Source organism: Colias eurytheme, chromosome 15, assembly GCF_061535395.1.
Source record: "Colias eurytheme isolate Ceu_HAF_F1 chromosome 15, ilColEury1 Martin Lab GWU primary, whole genome shotgun sequence".
NCBI classification, from domain to species: domain Eukaryota; kingdom Metazoa; phylum Arthropoda; class Insecta; order Lepidoptera; family Pieridae; genus Colias; species Colias eurytheme.
The window spans coordinates 1240874-1260012 of record NC_142994.1 but is presented as its reverse complement, the minus strand read 5'-3'; the positions used below and the strand labels follow the sequence as shown (position 1 = coordinate 1260012).

The window sequence follows — 19139 nt, the reverse complement described above, 5'->3', positions numbered from 1 at the left end:
TTACAAGTTATTAACCTTTCATTGACTCAACGAGTAACATTCCATAAAACTGTTTTTTAACCTATTTTAATATTAAATTCGTAATAGTTATATCTGTAACTTTTTTATGCATTATTCGATAAAGGTTTTGGATATATTTTGCTATGTTGGAAAATTGAAAACATATATTATGTACCTTGATTTTTTCAAATTAAAGATTTACATTCATTTTAAAAGTACTTTTGTCATTTTTTTTGTACATTCGGGTCAATAAATACAGCGATGTAGGTAAGTGACGCATCTTTTTGTTAATCTTTGGCATAGATTTAGGTCGATTTGAATGGGAGTCTATTTCGCAGGACGCACACTCAACACCTTGGTAGTTGGTACACACGTAGAATAAATTTAAACAAATATTACCTAATTTAAAAAAAGGTTATTTGTTTAATAAGTGAGTCACACCAGAACAAGATTTCATTGCTCGGTTCTATAGGCTCTATGTTTTTTGATGAAATTAATTTTATATCTTAGAAATGAAATGGAATAGCAATTGGTTTCCTGTAAAAAAATAAAAAGAGAACCTCAGTCTTTTTCTAAAGTCAGTTAAAAGATACCTGCAGAATCGAATGGGTTCATACTTCATAGGCTTTTGTATTATAAAAAAGATTTGCATGTTTTTATTTGTTCCTTTTGGCTATTTCATTGTCAAAAATAATTTCCGGAATAGATTTGGGCTAATTCCGTTCAAATTTTAAGTTAATATTTCTATATTCCGTTTAATAATTCACATTACTCAAATTATATGCACTTCCTCAAACTCAAATGGGTCAATTAGGAAATAAATAAATAAAACATACCATTATAAATAATTTATTTATTAATGTAAATTACAGTCCATTAACTCGTACCTATCACACAGTACATACATAGCTGAATACAAATATTTCGTGTTTTGTTTCTTGGCTATAGAATACTCTTTATACATATATATAATGAAAACAAAATCATATTTTATCAAATTTATTACAATTATCATATAACACCAGGTTGTACAAATTCGTACATAGTATGAAATCAAAATAAAAAGAAGATTGCCTTCGGAATAAAGAAAACAATGTATATTTTTGGAAAGTAAAAGGTATATATAGACTATAGAGTAAGCATGAAGAAAGGCATCTTTGCACGAATTTGAACAATCCTCTTTCTTTGGGAAATGCATTGAATAACAAAACATAGACAATATTCAGTTAAAATCAAAGAAATACTTCACATACAACCGCTTCTCTCGCTTACCTCAGCTATAGACGTAGTAAATATACATTCACCTATGATATTACCTATATTATAATATACTGACGTACATGCTGTACTTAAAAGCAATAAATGCTATGAAGAAAATAAATTAACAAGAATAATTTATATATAATAAGCTTATATATTTCAAGACGGTATGGAGAAAATATTATGTTAAAACTATAGTTTAAATAATTACTGTAGTTTTTAAGACATGTTATCTTCACAACGGTCGGCGAACGACTGACGTAAAACTTGTAAAATGGTCCTAAAGTTTACAAGTAAAATCAGCAACTGTCCAAACTATAGTTTTGAGTTTTGACTTTTGAACATATTTTTACTAGCAACATTTAAAAATTAAATCTACTTGAACACACATATAAAATATCAATGAATACTTTTCTCGAACGGAGAAGTCAAAAAAATATAATTAATTATGAAGATGTAGTATTTTAAATGGTCTTGAGTTTTTGAGATATTATATCATATTTCGAGAACTTAAAAGAAAAATACTAGAATTTGGAATCGATAATTACTTTAAAACCCTGGAATTATTATGATCTAATTATAGAGGTTGGGGGATGTTGGAAAATTAAACCAAAGTTTACACATATGTCGTTTTAATAAACCTCGTTTTACCGATCTGTTAAAACGTGAAAAGATTCGACTAGTGGTTAAATTAGTATTTCATCTATTTGTTTTTGTTATTATTTTTAACACCTCTATCTATCGCCTACCTTGTTCAAGAATCAAAGGGACTTTAGTGTTTCTTTGGTAGACATAAAAATATTTAAATATATTATGGATTTTATTGGAATATTTTAAATACTTCATGCTGTGGAATAGTTATAAAAAATTTAAGACATTTGGTATTAGAATGTTTTTTTTTATTTGTTCAAAAAACTCTACATCGAAAATCCACAAAAATCTATTTATTAAGGTAATTATAATATTGCAAGTATATATAAATAATATATATCACTAAATACAGTCTACCAAACAGCTTAAACACCTAAGCAAAGTAACCGCTCCCTTGATTAGGAAAAATTAAATTGCGTTTGAACTAAAATTTAAAACTAATATCGTGCCATCTCGCTCTAACGTGTGGATATTACCGCGTTAGAGAGAGACGACACGATTATTTTTAATTCGCCATTTTGGTTCACACGTTTGCTACCTAAACATTAATACGCATCGTTTGTTGATAGAAAGACATCAAAAATATGTTTTTTATTGAAGTATTTTCTTAGAAAAATCCTATTTAGTGTGATTGAAAGTGAAAATCTTTAAATCGTATATTAAGATTTTCTTTGAGTGTAAAATATCTACCTAACTTTTCATTGCAACACCATCAAGACATAAATTTAAATGTTTTTTTTTTAATTATTATATTTGATGATATTTCCGACATATTGATCAACAAACGACAGCAGTCCATTGATTTACTCCTTACGTGGTTTCCTCTTCCTGTGACCGTCGCCGCCGCCAGCCGCCTTAAAGATATTTATAAAATAAATAAATAAATATTATAAAAATACCAAATATTTCGTAACAGTAATAATAACAAGATACAGCGCGTAAGTATTATCATATTTACTTCATCTATAATATGTTCTTAGTTTTAAACTTTTTGCGTGTGTGTATTAATTTTATGTTCAATCAAATAGATGGCGCTTTTCTTTCTAAAGAATATAGTCTACTATGCGGGGAAAGCCATGGGCAACAGCTATTCACTACATATTATAAAACAAAGTCCTCCGCTGTCTGTCTGTTCCCAACAAACTCAAAATTCATTCATTTTTATTCTGTTTTATAGTTCAATAGTTCCCAATAAAGGTAATTTTCAACAAAGCCGCAATAAATATAACACCCAATAACATACCTCAGCGACCTCCTCCACGGGTCCCTCGAGATCCGACTTCCCTCCCCTCTCCTTGGGCTCCTCCTCCCCGTCCGACTTCCCCTCCCCGTCCCCCTCCCCATCCCCGTCCCCATCCCCATCCCCGTGAGGATCATCCTCGACTAGGGCGTCGGTCTTCTTTATTTCCGCGTCTGAGTCTTGCTGCGATTATCGATATAAAAACATTATGTTGTGTACAAGATAATTATGTATGTATTGGTTTATTAGAATATTTTTTCTGTATGTGCCCTATTTTGGTCAAAATTTATTTTTCATATTATGACAATGACGTTTCGGACTGTTATATCAGAAGCTCCACCGTTTACCATATTATGTTCTTTTATACGTAATTTTATGTTCTTAAATTGTGATTGTATGGTAAAACTTACAGACTTTACTATAAATCGTGTAAGAATACGTTTTTTGACCGTTGGCCTCGAATAAATTCGAATCACGGGAAGTTGGTAATAACTAAGAGAAAATGAATATCTAGAGCAGGAGCTCTAGATATTCATTTTCTCCATTCTTCATTTTAGGATTTCTTTAAATTATAAGACACTTATTCTACTTACCACATCCTCCAACTAATCTAAAGCTTATCTTAAAATTATATTGTTATTTATAACGCAGAAGCTGATAACTGGAACCCCAAGTTATTTTGATACCTATATCAGGAACCAGGCCCACTAAACACTAGATTTACGTTGTATAAGTATTTGTGTTGTAAATAAAATTATATATCTACTATATAAAAATTAGTCGGGTTTTCTTTCCTGATGCTATAACTCCAGAACGCACGAACCGATTTCCACGGTTTTGCATTCGTTGGAAAGGTCTCGGGCTCCGTGAGATTTATAGCAAGGAAAAGGTGTCTCTGGTGGCGAAACGGAGTTCGCCCGGTTTGCTAGTTATTAATTTAATAATTAAGGGTCGATTTTTCAATGCTTGGATAAAACTTATTCGTCGAACAATGTATAAAACTACCATTTTAAAAACGTTTTCTAATTGCCCGTATTTGACAGTTTACGTGACATTTTAATATTATCGTGTAATATTTTATTGGACGGATAAGTTTTATCCAAGCATTGATAAATCGGCCCTAATAGTTATTAATTTAAAATCAGATATCTAGGACCAATATTTACTACTCACCGTCCTAGGTCCACAGCACATATACGCAGTGACTCCGACCACAAGGAAAGAGCCAATAATCACGGCCGCATACACCCAGGGATTTTCTCCCGCGAACTTGAGAGCTCGCTCCACTACCGACTCCTGTAATATCTCTAGCTTGATAACTACCACACATAATAGCATAAAATGTACAAAAATAGCGATACAAAACATTGTAATACAATAAACAACTAGACTCGATATCACGCTAAAAAAGATCCGTGGCAAAACTCTGCCTATGTGAGTATTAGGCAGAGTTTTCTAGTGATACACGACTTTGAACATTACTACCAAGAAATAAGGTTTTAATTTCAATGAATGTTGTTTTATACAACGTTACTCGAATATATTTTGACAACTTATTAAGAAGCGATTGTGAGTCTAGTTGTTTATAGTAAATATGTGATAGATTATGTATGTGATAGATTGTTATGATTTATGATTATGTATTTACCGTATAATATGCAGGAAATACATAATATGAAATGTTAATAATGATAATGTAAGATGACGAAGAATGTCTCACAATGTCGACGAGGTGGGTTTGTATAGGATTTTTCTACCTAAAATTTATATTTAAAATATAACACTACACGCAACATAATACATACATATCTTAGTATAGCATAGCATAAAACACATTGTAACTCTCTCCAACCTACATCTCAATATTCACCCTGCTTCAAATCAAAATATACCACACCTAGCCTAGTTATGCTTAGCTCTCCTATAATTCCTCAACCATCAACATTCACGACATTCTAGAACATTCTAGCACATTCTAGAACATTCTAGAACATTCTAGAACATTCTAGCACATTCTAGAACATTCCAGCACATTCTAGAATATTCTAGCACATTCTAGAACATTCTAGCACATTCTAGAACATTCCACCACACATTTCACCTCTCGAGACCTCCCCAGCAAGTACACTATGTACACAGTGATGGGAACCGCGCAGTACATCGCGTACATCGCCCAATAGCCCGGCTTGTACTTGGTAGCCGCTAAGATGCGGCCCCAGAGCGTTTTCTGACCATAATATTCAATCATCATATGCAAATACAAACGTTATTGCTTAATTTGAATCCTTAAATAATTCGATTTGACCGCTGTGACGTCATAATATTATAGCGCTAGAACATTTAATCCTATTTTAGCCTTTTCTTAGAGTGAAATTAATTTTTGTGACTTTAGTCATCACGATTTTGGAATTCGGTTTTTTTTTATTTGGATTATAAAAGAAAAACGATTTTAAATATTGTCTGCATACCTTATAACACTTTTTCGTGTTAGATTGAATATATTTTATACCATTTTATAACAGATCCCTGACAAAGCGAAAAATTTCTCATATTTTTTCTTTTTATACACAAGAATTTAATTTTGAACAAATGATTTATTTGCTTAGTAATTTTAAAACTTACTTTATAGATATCGAATATTTCACTATTTACCAATAAGATTAAATATTATTAGAAATTCACTCACCGATTGACTAGTAATCCTATCCCTCTTCAATGCGTATGTTTGTTTGGCCCATTCCGCTGCAACGGCTTCGTCGTCCGTGATGATCAGATTGTCGAATAACAATTGGGGTGACATCGACCAGAGTTCGAATCCGACGGCCGTCTGAAATTTTGAAATATTTATAATTATGTGTCAATACTTCAATAGATAAAATAATCGTTTTTGAAACATTTATTAATTTTGGTGTATATTGACTACTTAGGTTATATTTAAGTAATGCTAATAAGCTTGATTTTGCTTTTATGTTTGACTTCCTTCGACTAGAATTTTACCAACACTTAAATTTTTTATTTCCATTTTTAATTAATATTTATAGTTTTAACAGTTTTATCTTCGTTCGTAAATCAACAACAGCAACAATTTATTTATTCAACAGCATGAGTGTGTGGTTACAAAAGCTATGAAATTCCCTGTTAAGTTAAAAATAACCTATGGTAGCGAAGTTCCCTGATATAGGATTGTGTGATTATAAATGATGGAATATAACAACAAAATACTCACAATAGTGGTCATCCTGTAAGGTTTGTCGTCGTTAAAGTAGTGCGGGTTGGGAATTCGTCTCGGGGCCCACTTGCCGCGGTACTGCGGGTTGGGGACCAGTGGGGCGCGCCATACACCCTGACACATTTTGTTTTTGTTAATCATTTTCGTGATAAAACCTGTCCTATGTGTTAATCCAATTTACCCTCTATATGTGTGCTAAATTTCATTGTAATCGGTTCAGTAGTATTTGCGTGAAAGAGTAACAAATATACACACACATCCATCCTCACAAACTATCGCATTTATAATATTAGTAGGATGGATTTCATATGAAAATATAATAGTATAGTTGAATGTATGTAATGTATTGTATAAACTTCAATAAGTTTATGATTTAATCATTAGTAAATCCTATATTATGTAAGAAATAAATAATTAAAAAAGTTATACATACGTTTTGTGTACAGGACTTACATAATATAATATCGCGATGCGAATGTGAATCACAATACTATATTACGTCTATTATTCTATAGATCTATCCCTTACACCTAATTAGAAATGAGTACGAAATTTAAATATATTGTGTACATAATATTATGTATTATATTGTAAAATCTAAAAAATATACAATTTTCCATCCATGTGACGTGCATGTATAAACATGTTAAATATTATACTTCGTATTAAATACTTTCAGTCTACACCACGTGGCTTTATATGCACGCACGCTTGTACGTATATGTCCGTACTTACGCACACTTGTACGTATGTGTCCATACTTACGTACGTGTGCACATGCACACGTTTGATGAGCCTTCACGTGCATGTGTGTGTGTATTTGTTTAAATTGACGTGCGTATATGAACGTGTTTTCGTCTGTCTGTATGTGTATACCTTATAATTTGGATTAGGCACGAGCGGCGGGCTCCAAGCCCCACAGCCAGGTGCAGCGGAACACTTGGGGTTGTCAACGAGAGGAGCTTCCCACTCGCCGTCCATTTCGTCCTCCCAGTCCGATGGCTTCACCGCGTCCGGGTCTGTGCACGGATAAACATACGAGTTTAGCACATAGATGTACAGAAAACAACTATACTAACGATCACGCTAAAAAATTGTCAGAAGTAATCTAGTCAGTGTGTTATCAACTCTATACTATAAAATTGTGTTGCACCTTGACAAGGTAATTAAAAACATTATTTCAACTCAATATTAATTATTGGAAATTTTAAATAAATTATTATATGTTTCAATGTTTTTATGCAAACCGAAACAACTTCATTTAATTAATTCATCCAAATATAAAATTAGATATCCTATATAAATAAATACATAATTATAAAGTTTAAACTGAATCAAATTCTAATATCCAAAACAAACTTTCAAATGATTACATCATAGGATAATCAATAATTGATATTTAAAATTCACGTGTAACCAAATGATCTATTTGTCTAATAACTTAAACATTTATTCTTGCTTACCAGGAATCATTTCCGGTTCATCATCGAGCCAACCTTCAGGTTTGACAGCATTGGGGTCCACGATTTGAGCCGGTGCTTCTTCGTCCCAGTCTTCTGGTTTAGTGGCTGTTGGGTCTACAATCTGTTATGCCAGAATTTATAAAATAATAATTAGTAAAATATAATATACAATTTTGACGTGATAACGTCTTTAAAATCGTTTTAGTCGGGTGACATGTTCAGAAACTTGTGTCACACCAAAACTTCACGAGCGCGATCGCAGGTATAACGAGAGAGAGAGACGGACCGATCTCCCGTCTCATCTCGAGCGCTGCCACCAATAAGACGTTATCACGTAAACATCTCGATCGTAAACCTACTTTACAAACAACCAATTTTTTTTGTTTAAATGTTGCTATTAAAGTAGGGATCAAATAATATTTTAAATAGAGTAGAAGGAAAATAATTAAATCAGGCAGTGATTCGCATGACTGAGCAATCATAAGGGTGCTTTCCATCAATAAAGTGCGAGGATGCATAGTGAGGAATGTGTTTGTTTAAACCAATCATATCACTTCGTTTAGTTTGAAGCATTTAGCCTTTGAATTGATACTATTGGTTCTTTACAAACACATTCCTCGCTACACATCCTCACAGATTGGTGGACGCACTGAAGTAATATGGATGTCGCCGTCATCTGGTCAAATCTGCTATTTGATTGAATGACTAGTGCGTTAATTGAATGACGACCATCAATTACGTCTTTAAATTATTACAAGACTAGCGGTCCGCCCCGGCTTCGCCCGTGGTACCTACATGTTTAAACTATCCTATCTCTCAAGTTGGATCGAACTGCACATGGTGTGCGAATTTTATTATAATCGGTTAAGTGGTTTAGGAGTCCATTGAGGACAAACATTGTGACACGAGATTTATATATATTAAGACTAGATTTCCGCCCGCGGCTTCGCTCGCGTTTTCAAAGGAAAACCCGCATAGTTCCCGTTCCCGTGGGATTTCCGGGATAAAACCTATCCTATGTGTTAATCCAAGTTATATGTGTGCTTAATTTCATTGTAATCGGTTCAGTAGTTTTTACGTGAAAGAGTAACAAACATCCATACATACAAACTTTCGCCTTTATAATAGTATTAGGATTAAGATTAAGATGGCAATCAAATAAATTACCTTTTCCCTCTCATCCCAGTCGTCCGGTTTCTTGTCATTAGGGTCATCGATTTCCTCTGGAGGGTTAACGGGTGGGGTAAAGTCTTCCAAAAGGGAACCAGAGTTTGCTTCCTTGCTATCTACATATATTGTGAATGTGTTGTCTGGACGTATGACTAGTGTGTATAGATGGGGCTCTTTGTCTTTGTATATGTCGTCTAGACGCTGACTGCGGGAATAAATATAATGTATAAATAAATAAATTAATGTAAGTAAGTGCCGATTTTTCAATGCTTGGATAAAACTTATCCGTCCAATAAAGTATTAAGTACACGATAATATTAAAATGTCACGTAAACTGTCAAATACGCGCAATTAGAATACGTTTTTAAAATGGTAGTTTTATACATTATTCGACGAATAAGTTAAATCCAAGCATTAAAAAATCGGCCCTAAAACAATGAAAGTTTGATAAATGTCACTGAAGATAGAAAAATAAATTTTTAATGATTTTATAAATTTTTATGCTGTTTAAACCAAGTAAAATTGAATGAATTGAATCATTCATCAATTTTTAATGGATTTTTTAATTCTATTAGTTAAAACAAAAATACTATCTAAATATGACAATCTATTTCTGTGTAAAATTTGAGTAAGATGGAATGAACCGTTTATACGAAATATTTTTCGATTTTAAATCACAAATATAATTACAAAAATTACATAGTAAATAAACTCTGACTCACGTGGGTTTCTTCGCATGTTTCTCTTCAATTGTACCATTCTTGGGGTTCTTGTGCCTAAAGATAAAATGCAGCTTATTATCGTTTCCACACTTGTCGGGGCCAAACATAATAGTATATGGTGTCTGGTCGTGGAACTGTTTGAGATCGTTCTTGGTATTCACCCCCTGGGATAGTAGCTTGATGTACGCACCGCCGCAGTTCTGGCCTTCCTGTGGAGGTAAATATTCATATGAATGATGTGTGTCATTTTTAGTTATAACATCTATTTGAAAAAAAAAATTGGTTGTCTGTAAAGTCGGTTTACTGACGATAGTTGAACGTGACAACGTCCGATTGTGCTTCTTTGTCGCTCGTTCCGCGCTCTCGCTTGCACTTCAAGCCTTACATGGAACGCCTCAGAGCGAGGTAACGCCGCATGAGTCATGTTTTTTCGTGCGTGCAGCCGGCTTTATCGAATTATAAGACGTTGTCACGTCAAAAAATGCGTCTGGAATTTTATAAGTATTTTTTACGTACAAACCGTATGCAAATTGCAAAATTATAACCTCCTTTGAGCTTAGTATATCAACAGTGGGACACCCTGTATAGGGCTGACATTTTTTAAACTTGTTTTTGATCTGGCAATTTTAAGGTCATTTTCTTAATTGATTTAAATTGATAAAAACATAAAGAGAATAAATATTGTAGAGATGGAAAGGCGAACGATAATGCTACTTGGTAGCACATATAATAGACCAGAACTGAATTGGTTGATAGTTATGGCTTCAATATATATATGAAATACTTGAAACATATTCTTAAACTTTTTACATTCATCCAACCGTTTATCCGTCCAATGCCTGACCAGCATTCATAAAACAAAGAAAGTGTTTATAACTTTTTTTTATTAGCAAATATTTGTGCACAAATTATATTTAGCAGGGAGTAATGATCTCCTGTTTTTAAAATGCAGTGTCATATTGTAAAGTACATAATAAATAATAAACACGTGGAATATGAACATGGCATACATCCAAAATTAGGATCGGAAATGTATCTTTATAAATACACGTTCACGTCATTGTACTCGTTAATGTTTACGATTCGGAAAATGCGTGTTTTATATATTATTATGTACTATTAAAGTGTAATGTTTTTTTAGTATTATAGATTTTTTATAGGCATTCATATCGGAAAGCTACTCAAATAATTGTAACCGTACCTTGAGGGCCTTTCTTCTACATCCTTGTTTTAATTTTATTTAAAGAAATTGATCTCTATTATTAATACTTAAAAAATGTTGTGTGGTTTTATGAAACCACGGTAAAAGTGGAACTGTTCGAACGGTTCCGAACACTGCTTTGTGTAGCGCATGTCGAGTGACGGTCGGCTGCCGAGTAGGTATACCTACTCGTCAGCCGCGATACACGCGACATGCGCTACACAGACCAAAAAGTTTGAGACGATATTGTAATAAAAGTTTCACTTTAAAAAACTGCCGAAATACATAATAGCGTTTGTTTCATTTAACAAGGTACTTAATGAAATGATGAACATAATGATTAATGATTAACAAAAATATATCAAAAATATTTTCTAAAAATTTCATAAAACAATATTTTTTTCTATTTTCAAACCGTTTATGAAAACTTCTAAGTAAGACGCAGTAGGTATCTTGCATTTCACATACTTTCTAGAATGTTCTAAGCCGATAAGCCAATTAGCGCCGCGCTAACGTATGAACTATGAATATACGTAGGCCACGTTGTATTAGGTACCTATATTATGATGAAAGTAAACTGCGACTTACAAAAGAAAATTTGTTTAAAAATAGTTTTTATATTTTGGCGTGTACTGAAATATCTTTGGTTTGGAGAACGCTATAAATAATGCGAAGGAAGTTGTTTTTGTTTTTTTTTCGTTGGTTGATCACCTTTTTTCTTCCGTTGGCCGATTTTACTAAGACATAACAAAGATAATAAAGATAAAAAAACGTCTCTTCGAATTTATATTTATATACTCAATTTATATATAAAAGAAAGAAAAAACCAAAACAAACAATGGCAATAGTTGAAAATTTATACATTATACATACCTACATGTAAGGTTAATTAGTTTCTCACATACCTAATTAGTTATTACGCAAACTATAATCTTGCAATGGTTAAAAGCGAGAGCGAGTTAATTAATAATGACCCTGAATTCAAGATCAATTTTAACAGTTAACGAAAATTATAAGAAATTATAAAATTAGTTTTAGGGTTCATTTTAAAAAGAGACAATACAATATTTTTATATACTACTACCCAGTACATATAAGGTACCAGGTATAATTCCATTCCCAGATCCATTTTTACACCCATTTGTTTGGTATTTTTTACTTTTAATTTTAATTAAGGGCCGATTTTTCAATGCTTGGATTAAACTTATTCGTTGAATAATGTATAAAACTACCATTTTAAAAACGTATTGCAAGAAGCTTATATCTAATACACTGGAGATTGCACTATGACCATTAACTAGTCACAAGAAAATATAACCTTGAATGACGTCAGTGTTGTTTTTTGTCTCTTTCTGTGGGTGACCACACTAGTTTGTATATTCAGGATTTTTCGAAATAAAAAAAACTAAAAATCCTGGTCTATAAATAATAACGACATATATTTTTAACAGTATTTATATTATAATATTACTGGTCAACTTACATGAATAATTATCATCTTTATAGGTACATACCATTTTAATTGGTAGAGAATGATAGTTTTAAATAACGCTTGATAACTTTTGATCTCATACTACAATTTTTTAATTAAAATGAGTGCTACATACATTAAAACATCGTTTTGGTTACTCAAGCTTCAGTCTAAAACTTTTCAATATTCCAAAGGGAGAGTTGCATTGCTAATGTTGATGTGTGGTAACGATATTACAGTTGTCAGAAATTCGTATGTCTTTCAGGAGCTGTACTTACGGTTACTAATGGTTTCATGGTGGTTAATTATAATATAATTAAAATAACTTTATCCACAGCTGTTGAGACGCAGTAACAAGAATGTGGTAAATAAAAAGGTATAGCACTTTTCAAAAGGTATTTTTTTTCTGGACCGTAATCCTCAGGCTTAAAATGCAAACTGCATATTCTGGCATGTTGATAAATTTTACCCTTGATAGGCACTATGGACAGCCATTTATTTCTTTTTATTTCATTTTTGGAAAGCTGAAATAAGTAAAACAAAAAAAATTTGGTAAGTTATAAGAACTATTAATTTCTATGTTAAAGAAGAACAAACATAAAACCACATGTGAGTGCAATATCGATGTTGTGCGTTGTTTCATTACTTACTAGTATAAAAATCTTTGAAATGGTGTTCTAAATGTTCATCATAATTTTGTTAACTATTACAATATTTTCTCTTCGCTATCCGTAAAAACTCGTCATCATGGTTACCTTACTTGATAAATTGGTTTATTGAAAAATGATGAAATTATTAGGAAAAGAAGATAGATAGAAGATATTTAGCATGATTGATTACTAAAATGAGACGATTTTTGCCATGAAAATGATTCTAAACAGGTAAATGCATGAGTATTGAGGAATATTGTAAATAGCGTAAATATATACACTTGCCTGTGAAATTTTATGCCAGAATTTGGTGTCCAAAAACTTCTACAATTTTTCACAATGCAATACATTATTTATATTCGGAAAATATTTATTAAATACGCAACAATATTAACTTAAATATTCGAAGCGACGCAATTTTTTTGACACTTATGCCATATTGTCAAAGTGAGAGTTGATACAATTTTATTATGGTATCTACCCATAATCAGGGAGTATCGCTTTTTAATAATTGGTTCAGATACTTATTTTATTTAGCATAAATAATAATTGTCTCATCCAAAAACGCTTCTGAATGACGTTGTTGGCAATTTATCAACAAACTCATGTACAAAAACTAACCTTTTGCACAGAATATTACAGCATACATAGTAGCCTTGGGAAAACTTCGTATTAACAGTGGCAATACCAAGTTAGGTGTGAAAGTGACAAAACACAACAATTTTCTTGTTACACGTCAAATGTTCATACCGAAATCTCCAGTGTATAAGATATAAGCTTCTTGACGTATTGTAATTGCCCGTATTTGACAGTTTACGTGACATTTTAATATTATTGTGTAATACTTTATTGGACGGATAAGTTTTATCCGAGCATTGGAAAATCGGCCCTTAATACAATGGTAACAAATAACATAGAAGTAGCTATCTGTTATATCATAGTCAATGGTTTGTTTTTTACAGTGTTTATTTATTTTAATACAAAGACGTAAAAAACTTAAATTTTTTCCGAACTGTCTTTTAACATTAATTAATATTGACCCTGAATAAATGAAAAATTACAAAAGATAAACATATAATTCTACAAATTTACAAATATAGTTTGAAGCTTTAGTTTTGAGGATCATTGAAATTTGTTTATGGCAACATAAAGGACATAACAGTGTGTCTCATACATCATCTTATAATTACATATATAATATTTTACTACAGTATTTATAACTTTAAAGTATACTTAATTTAATTCTAATTACAATACCTGCATAGTAACTTCATACTGCACAACAAATGGTTTATCTTTGAACTCAAACGGTCTGTCCAAGAGCGTAGCGATGGCCGCATGCTTGGCTTCAGTTGTCAAAACTAGACCTAAATCATCCTTGAGAAGTCGTCGGGATGGGGCTTGTATCTGAAAATATATGTTAATATAAAAAAATTGGTAGTCGGTAAAGTCGGTTTACTGACGATAGTTGAACGTGAAAACGTCCGATTGTGCTTCTTTGTCACTCGTTCCGCGCTCTCGCTCGTATTTCAAGCCTTACATGGAACGCCTCAGAGCGAGGTAACGCCGCATGAGTCATGTTTTTTCGTGCGTGCAGCTGGCTCTATCGAATTATAAGACGTTGTCACGTCAAAAGTTGTAGAATATCATGGGATCTATGAGAAGTTTAAATATGAAAAGTACATCATATGATTCGTTCCTTAGTTCCGAGGTTCACACATGACATGTGACATCTATATGCTACGGTTCCTTAGTTTGAGAAGACTAACAAAAAAAAATCACTATTTCGGTCTAGCACAACACTTCTCAAAAAAATATATGTTTGAGTTTGAATTTGATAAAAAATGCATCTGCCTGATACCCTACTATGGAACTTCGGAATTTGACTTATTAAAATTATCTGATATTTGATAGTTAATGGTAACATGTAAAGTATCTTCTTGTTATTTTTTCCTAAATTAACAAGGCAAAAGCCTTTTTTGAAAGAAAGGGAAAACATAATATCATAATTAAAAAACAATAAAAGCTCACCTCCCACTGCCCGTCATATTTAGCTATATTCTCGTCAACACCCTGTTTTTTAGCCTCAGATTTCACCCATCTTTTCTTGAAGGCAGCTTCATTGTCAAAGTGCTCAGCTAGATACACTTTCTTTGGGTCAATTTCTGGTGTCTGATATCCATCTTCTTCTACCTGTTTATACATAATTTTATTTATATTAGGGCCGATTTTTCAATGCTTGGATAAAACTTATCTGTCCAATAAAGTATTACATGACAATATTAAAATGTCACGTAAACTGTCAAATACGGGCAATTAGAATACGTTTTTAAAATGGTAGTTTTATACATTATTTGACGAATAAGTTTTATCCAAGCATTGAAAAATCGGCCCTTAGACGGTAAAATTATATTTTCAATTAACATTTAGTTCATGTTCAATTTAATAGTGCTATGCAATTTAGTTACTACTAAAAGTTAAATGTTCGCTTATTTTCAAGCATATCATTTTCTAACTAGTTAAATCAGACTTTTCATTAATAGTATAGGGCATAGGCTCTTTATTAAGTAGTGTTGTTTAATTAACTGTCTGAATGAATTTCAGCAATATCATTTGAACTCATTGGCTCATTGCCAGCTTTCTTAGAGCGTATACGCACTATGCGGGTAGCCGTCCGGCTGACCGCAAGCACAATTATGTACGTAATATTCATTTCTATGCGCACTGCGATGCGGCTACCGCAGACCGCACAGTGCGCATAGAAATGAATATTACGTTAGTGTCCGACCGAAACTGGTCTCCAGGCCGAAACCGAAACCGAAACCGAATGTTCGGCCGTGGCTTCAGTTTCGGCCGAAACCGAAACCGAAACCGAAACTCACGTGGTCAAGTATGAAATTTCTAAAAATACTGAACTTTGGTGCATTTTACCTATTATTTTGCCTTAATTAGGGCATGAAATGAAAACACAGTATATTAAATTTTTATTATTTTTTCAAATTGAGTTCTCAGTAAAATCAGTCATCTAAATCAAATCAGTAATTGTTACTGTTACTTTAAATACTAAGTTTTGGTATTTTGAGATCTTTCTCTTTATTAAAGAGTCTTTAATACATACTTTGGATTGGTATTTTTATTTATTTATTTATTTATTTATGACACTTTATTGTACATATAACAGGAATTTAAAATAAGAGAATACATAAAATTGGAAAGTGTACAATAGGCGGCCTTATTGCTTAAAAGCAATCTCTTCCAGGCAACCATAAAAATAAAGGACATGTAAGATTATTCTTCTAAGTGGAATTGTACTTAACAGAATAATCAGTCTCTTTTAGGTATGACGCCTGTAGGTATGTTTTTTTATCCCTTTCACACCAACTTGCCAAGGTGTGAAAGGGATAAAAAAACATACAGGCGTCATTCATATTTTCTTGTTACAAGTTAATGTTCATACCGAAATCTCCAGTGTATTAGATATAAGCTTCTTGGGGTCAACCAACACTTTGACAGCGTCCGTCAAAGCGTTGCCGAGTAAAAGGAAGTTAGAAGAGCGTGAACGTGTGTGAACTAAGTTCACTGAACTTGCGAAATAAGTTTCGGTTTCGGCAAAAGTTTCGGCCGATTTTGGCCGAAACCGAAACTGCGGCCGAAACTTGATTTTTGGCCGAAACTCGGCCGAAACCGAAAGTTCGGTCGGACACTATATTACGTACATAATTGTGCTTGCGGTCAGCCGGAGTGTGCGTCCACACTGAATGCGCGGTGGCGGCGGCCTAGGCGGGCGCGACGAGCGGGCGCTCGAGGTGGCCACACCGACGCGCGAGCTCAAGTAGCGGTTCGACGTTTTTCGGGTGTTGCAAACTTTGGACGATTTGCTATTTTTATTGGACAGTCCGATTTTGAGATGAGATCATTATAGAAGTTGTACACGAAATAAATAAAACAGAGGAATAACGGGTGAATCTTATATGAAGAATTGAGATTATACCCTACGAAATTACTGTGGTGTCTATAAGTGTTTTAGATTGAATCGCACTTATAAATAAAGAAGTTTCACTTCAACAATTAAGTATTTACCGCTATTTTACGAAAAACAATAAAGGATATAATATAAGAAGTCGAGCGACAAGACCGAACTGGTTTGATACCCCCGCCGTCCGCGCATTGGGTCGCTTGCTGACTAGGCCCGTAGTGTGGCCAGAACGCGCGGATAGGAGAGTTTGAAAACTACGCGCGCTGGCTCGCTCATTACCGTCGCACTAGGCTTCCGCCATAGTCATTTCAATGTGGACGCAAAGGCGCGTTTCATACGTTTGATATTTCGCGCCCGCCGTCGCAACCGCGCTAGGCTCGCAGTGTGGACCTGCACGGACGGCTACCCGCAATGCGGCTACCCGAATAGTGCGTATACGCTCTTAGGCTATTCCTATAATATTTAACATATAAAACTTTTAATTTTTTGTTTGTCAACAAGTTTTAAATTGACAATTTTGTTAAATTCATAAAATTTTTAATCCTTGAGACAGCAACAGTTAAGTGTTCTCTTTTGTTGAACTTTGTTAGCATGACAATGCCAATAATATTAAGGCCATAATAATAGTCATCCATAATACAGTGATTGGATTTTGCTGGCAAGTGGCAGCATGACATTATCAATAACTTGGCTGATCAAATCATTTGCCTCATTAAATGGCTGGATCATGCGTGAAGTCAACTAAAAGGTGCTGGTTTATATAGGACCTAGACTATCAATAAAATGGCTGATTTAAATAATTTGCTGCGACATATACCTGATGTAGTGTACTACTTTGTATGTTAAAACTTCACTCAAGGTTCTTGGGTGAGAGTTAATTTAGAAAATGAAATAGGTAACTCGGGATATCTTCATAACCAAGTCAATAAACTAAAATACAATTTACTAGGCTAGTCACACATTTTATTCCTGTCTCTAAATTCTAATCATATCACATTGTAAATAATTCTTATCTGATTGTATGTTCTGTACCTAAAATGACACTTCAATTTCGAAATATTCAAAGGAAACCTTTGCATATTTTGTCGGTGATGATATTTCTATGAATCAGTTGTGATCGGAACTCACTAAACACGAATTGTCGGTAAAATCAAATTAAATAGTAAAACTGTATGAAAGTAGGTCAAATAAAAACACCTATATCTAACCTCAACAGTAACTCCATCGTCTGCATTTTCGGCCTCAGCATGAGCACACGTTGTTGCAACAAGCACAATAAATGCGCTTGTTAAAATAACTCTAAATAGAGCCATCTGTAATAAATCCGAACTGGTTATAGACAGCCACGAACAAATCGTAATCTAATTAAATAAATAAGCCGAAGTCCAACCGGCGCAGTACATACGTTAAATATAATATGAATTAGAGGCCGGATGACGGAAGTTCTCAATAAAAACAATTTTAATAAAATAACGAAATGCACTTCCTTGCAGTGATTTTTTTAATTAATTATTGTAATTGTTAGAATTATGTATATTTTTAAATTACATACCTTGCTCAAGGAATCTTTAAACGCACGAACACATAAATCAATTTCTTTCAACAATTGTTTATATTTATTAACGTTGAAACAAACGAAATCTGAAAGCCGCAATAGATCTCAATTCTCAAATAATAAATTGGTTTCAAATTGAATTAGGCATGCTTGCAGAAGTCAGTTTGTAGAATAAATCTATTTTCATTCGTTGTCCACCTATATTTTTACTCTGTGGTTTGCTTCTATTGGCTGTTTATTTAATACCAAGCCTGTTTTCACCAATAGGGATGGAACAGTTGTCCGACATTTGTCGGTAAATGTCAGATTCAGTGACAAAGACGACAAAGATGATGGTGAGTTTTTTAATTTGTAACTGGCAAGTTTAACAATTATTTATTGAAATAGATATTCTACTTTAGTTATTACTAGCTTTCCGCCCGCGGCTTCGCTTTGTCTAAAACCTAATAAATTATATACTAAAACCTTCATCTTGAATCACTCTATCTATTACAAAAAACCGCATCAAAATCCGTTGCGTAGTTTTAAAGATTTAAGCATACATAGGGACA

General features: G+C 33.1%; 1 protein-coding gene across 1 annotated transcript; it reads right to left on the bottom strand.

The window, feature by feature from the left end:
* Positions 1 to 2661: 2661 nt before the first annotated feature.
* LOC149902106 (calnexin-like) lies at positions 2662 to 18398 on the bottom strand. The gene is made up of 12 exons (XM_090109960.1): positions 18242 to 18398; positions 15089 to 15250; positions 14315 to 14464; positions 9736 to 9944; positions 9011 to 9218; positions 7844 to 7964; positions 7257 to 7399; positions 6378 to 6494; positions 5838 to 5978; positions 4325 to 4447; positions 3155 to 3334; positions 2662 to 2765 (listed from the first exon to the last, which is right to left on the bottom strand). Exons 1-12 carry the CDS (start codon positions 18344 to 18346, stop codon positions 2715 to 2717), a joined length of 1710 nt encoding a protein of 569 aa, XP_089966086.1. The 5' UTR covers positions 18347 to 18398; the 3' UTR covers positions 2662 to 2714.
* Between the last annotated feature and the right edge of the window lie 741 nt (positions 18399 to 19139).

Excerpts from the sequence above, each read along its gene's own strand:
- LOC149902106 (XM_090109960.1), bottom strand. The coding sequence starts at position 18,346 with ATGGCTCTATTTAGAGTTATTTTAACAAGCGCATTTATTGTGCTTGTT. Across the intron at positions 6,495-7,256 it reads TGCCTAATCCAAATTATAAG|GGTGTATGGCGCGCCCCACT; the intron begins GTATACACATAC and ends AAAATGTGTCAG. Across the intron at positions 5,979-6,377 it reads CTTACAGGATGACCACTATT|ACGGCCGTCGGATTCGAACT; the intron begins GTGAGTATTTTG and ends TCAAAATTTCAG.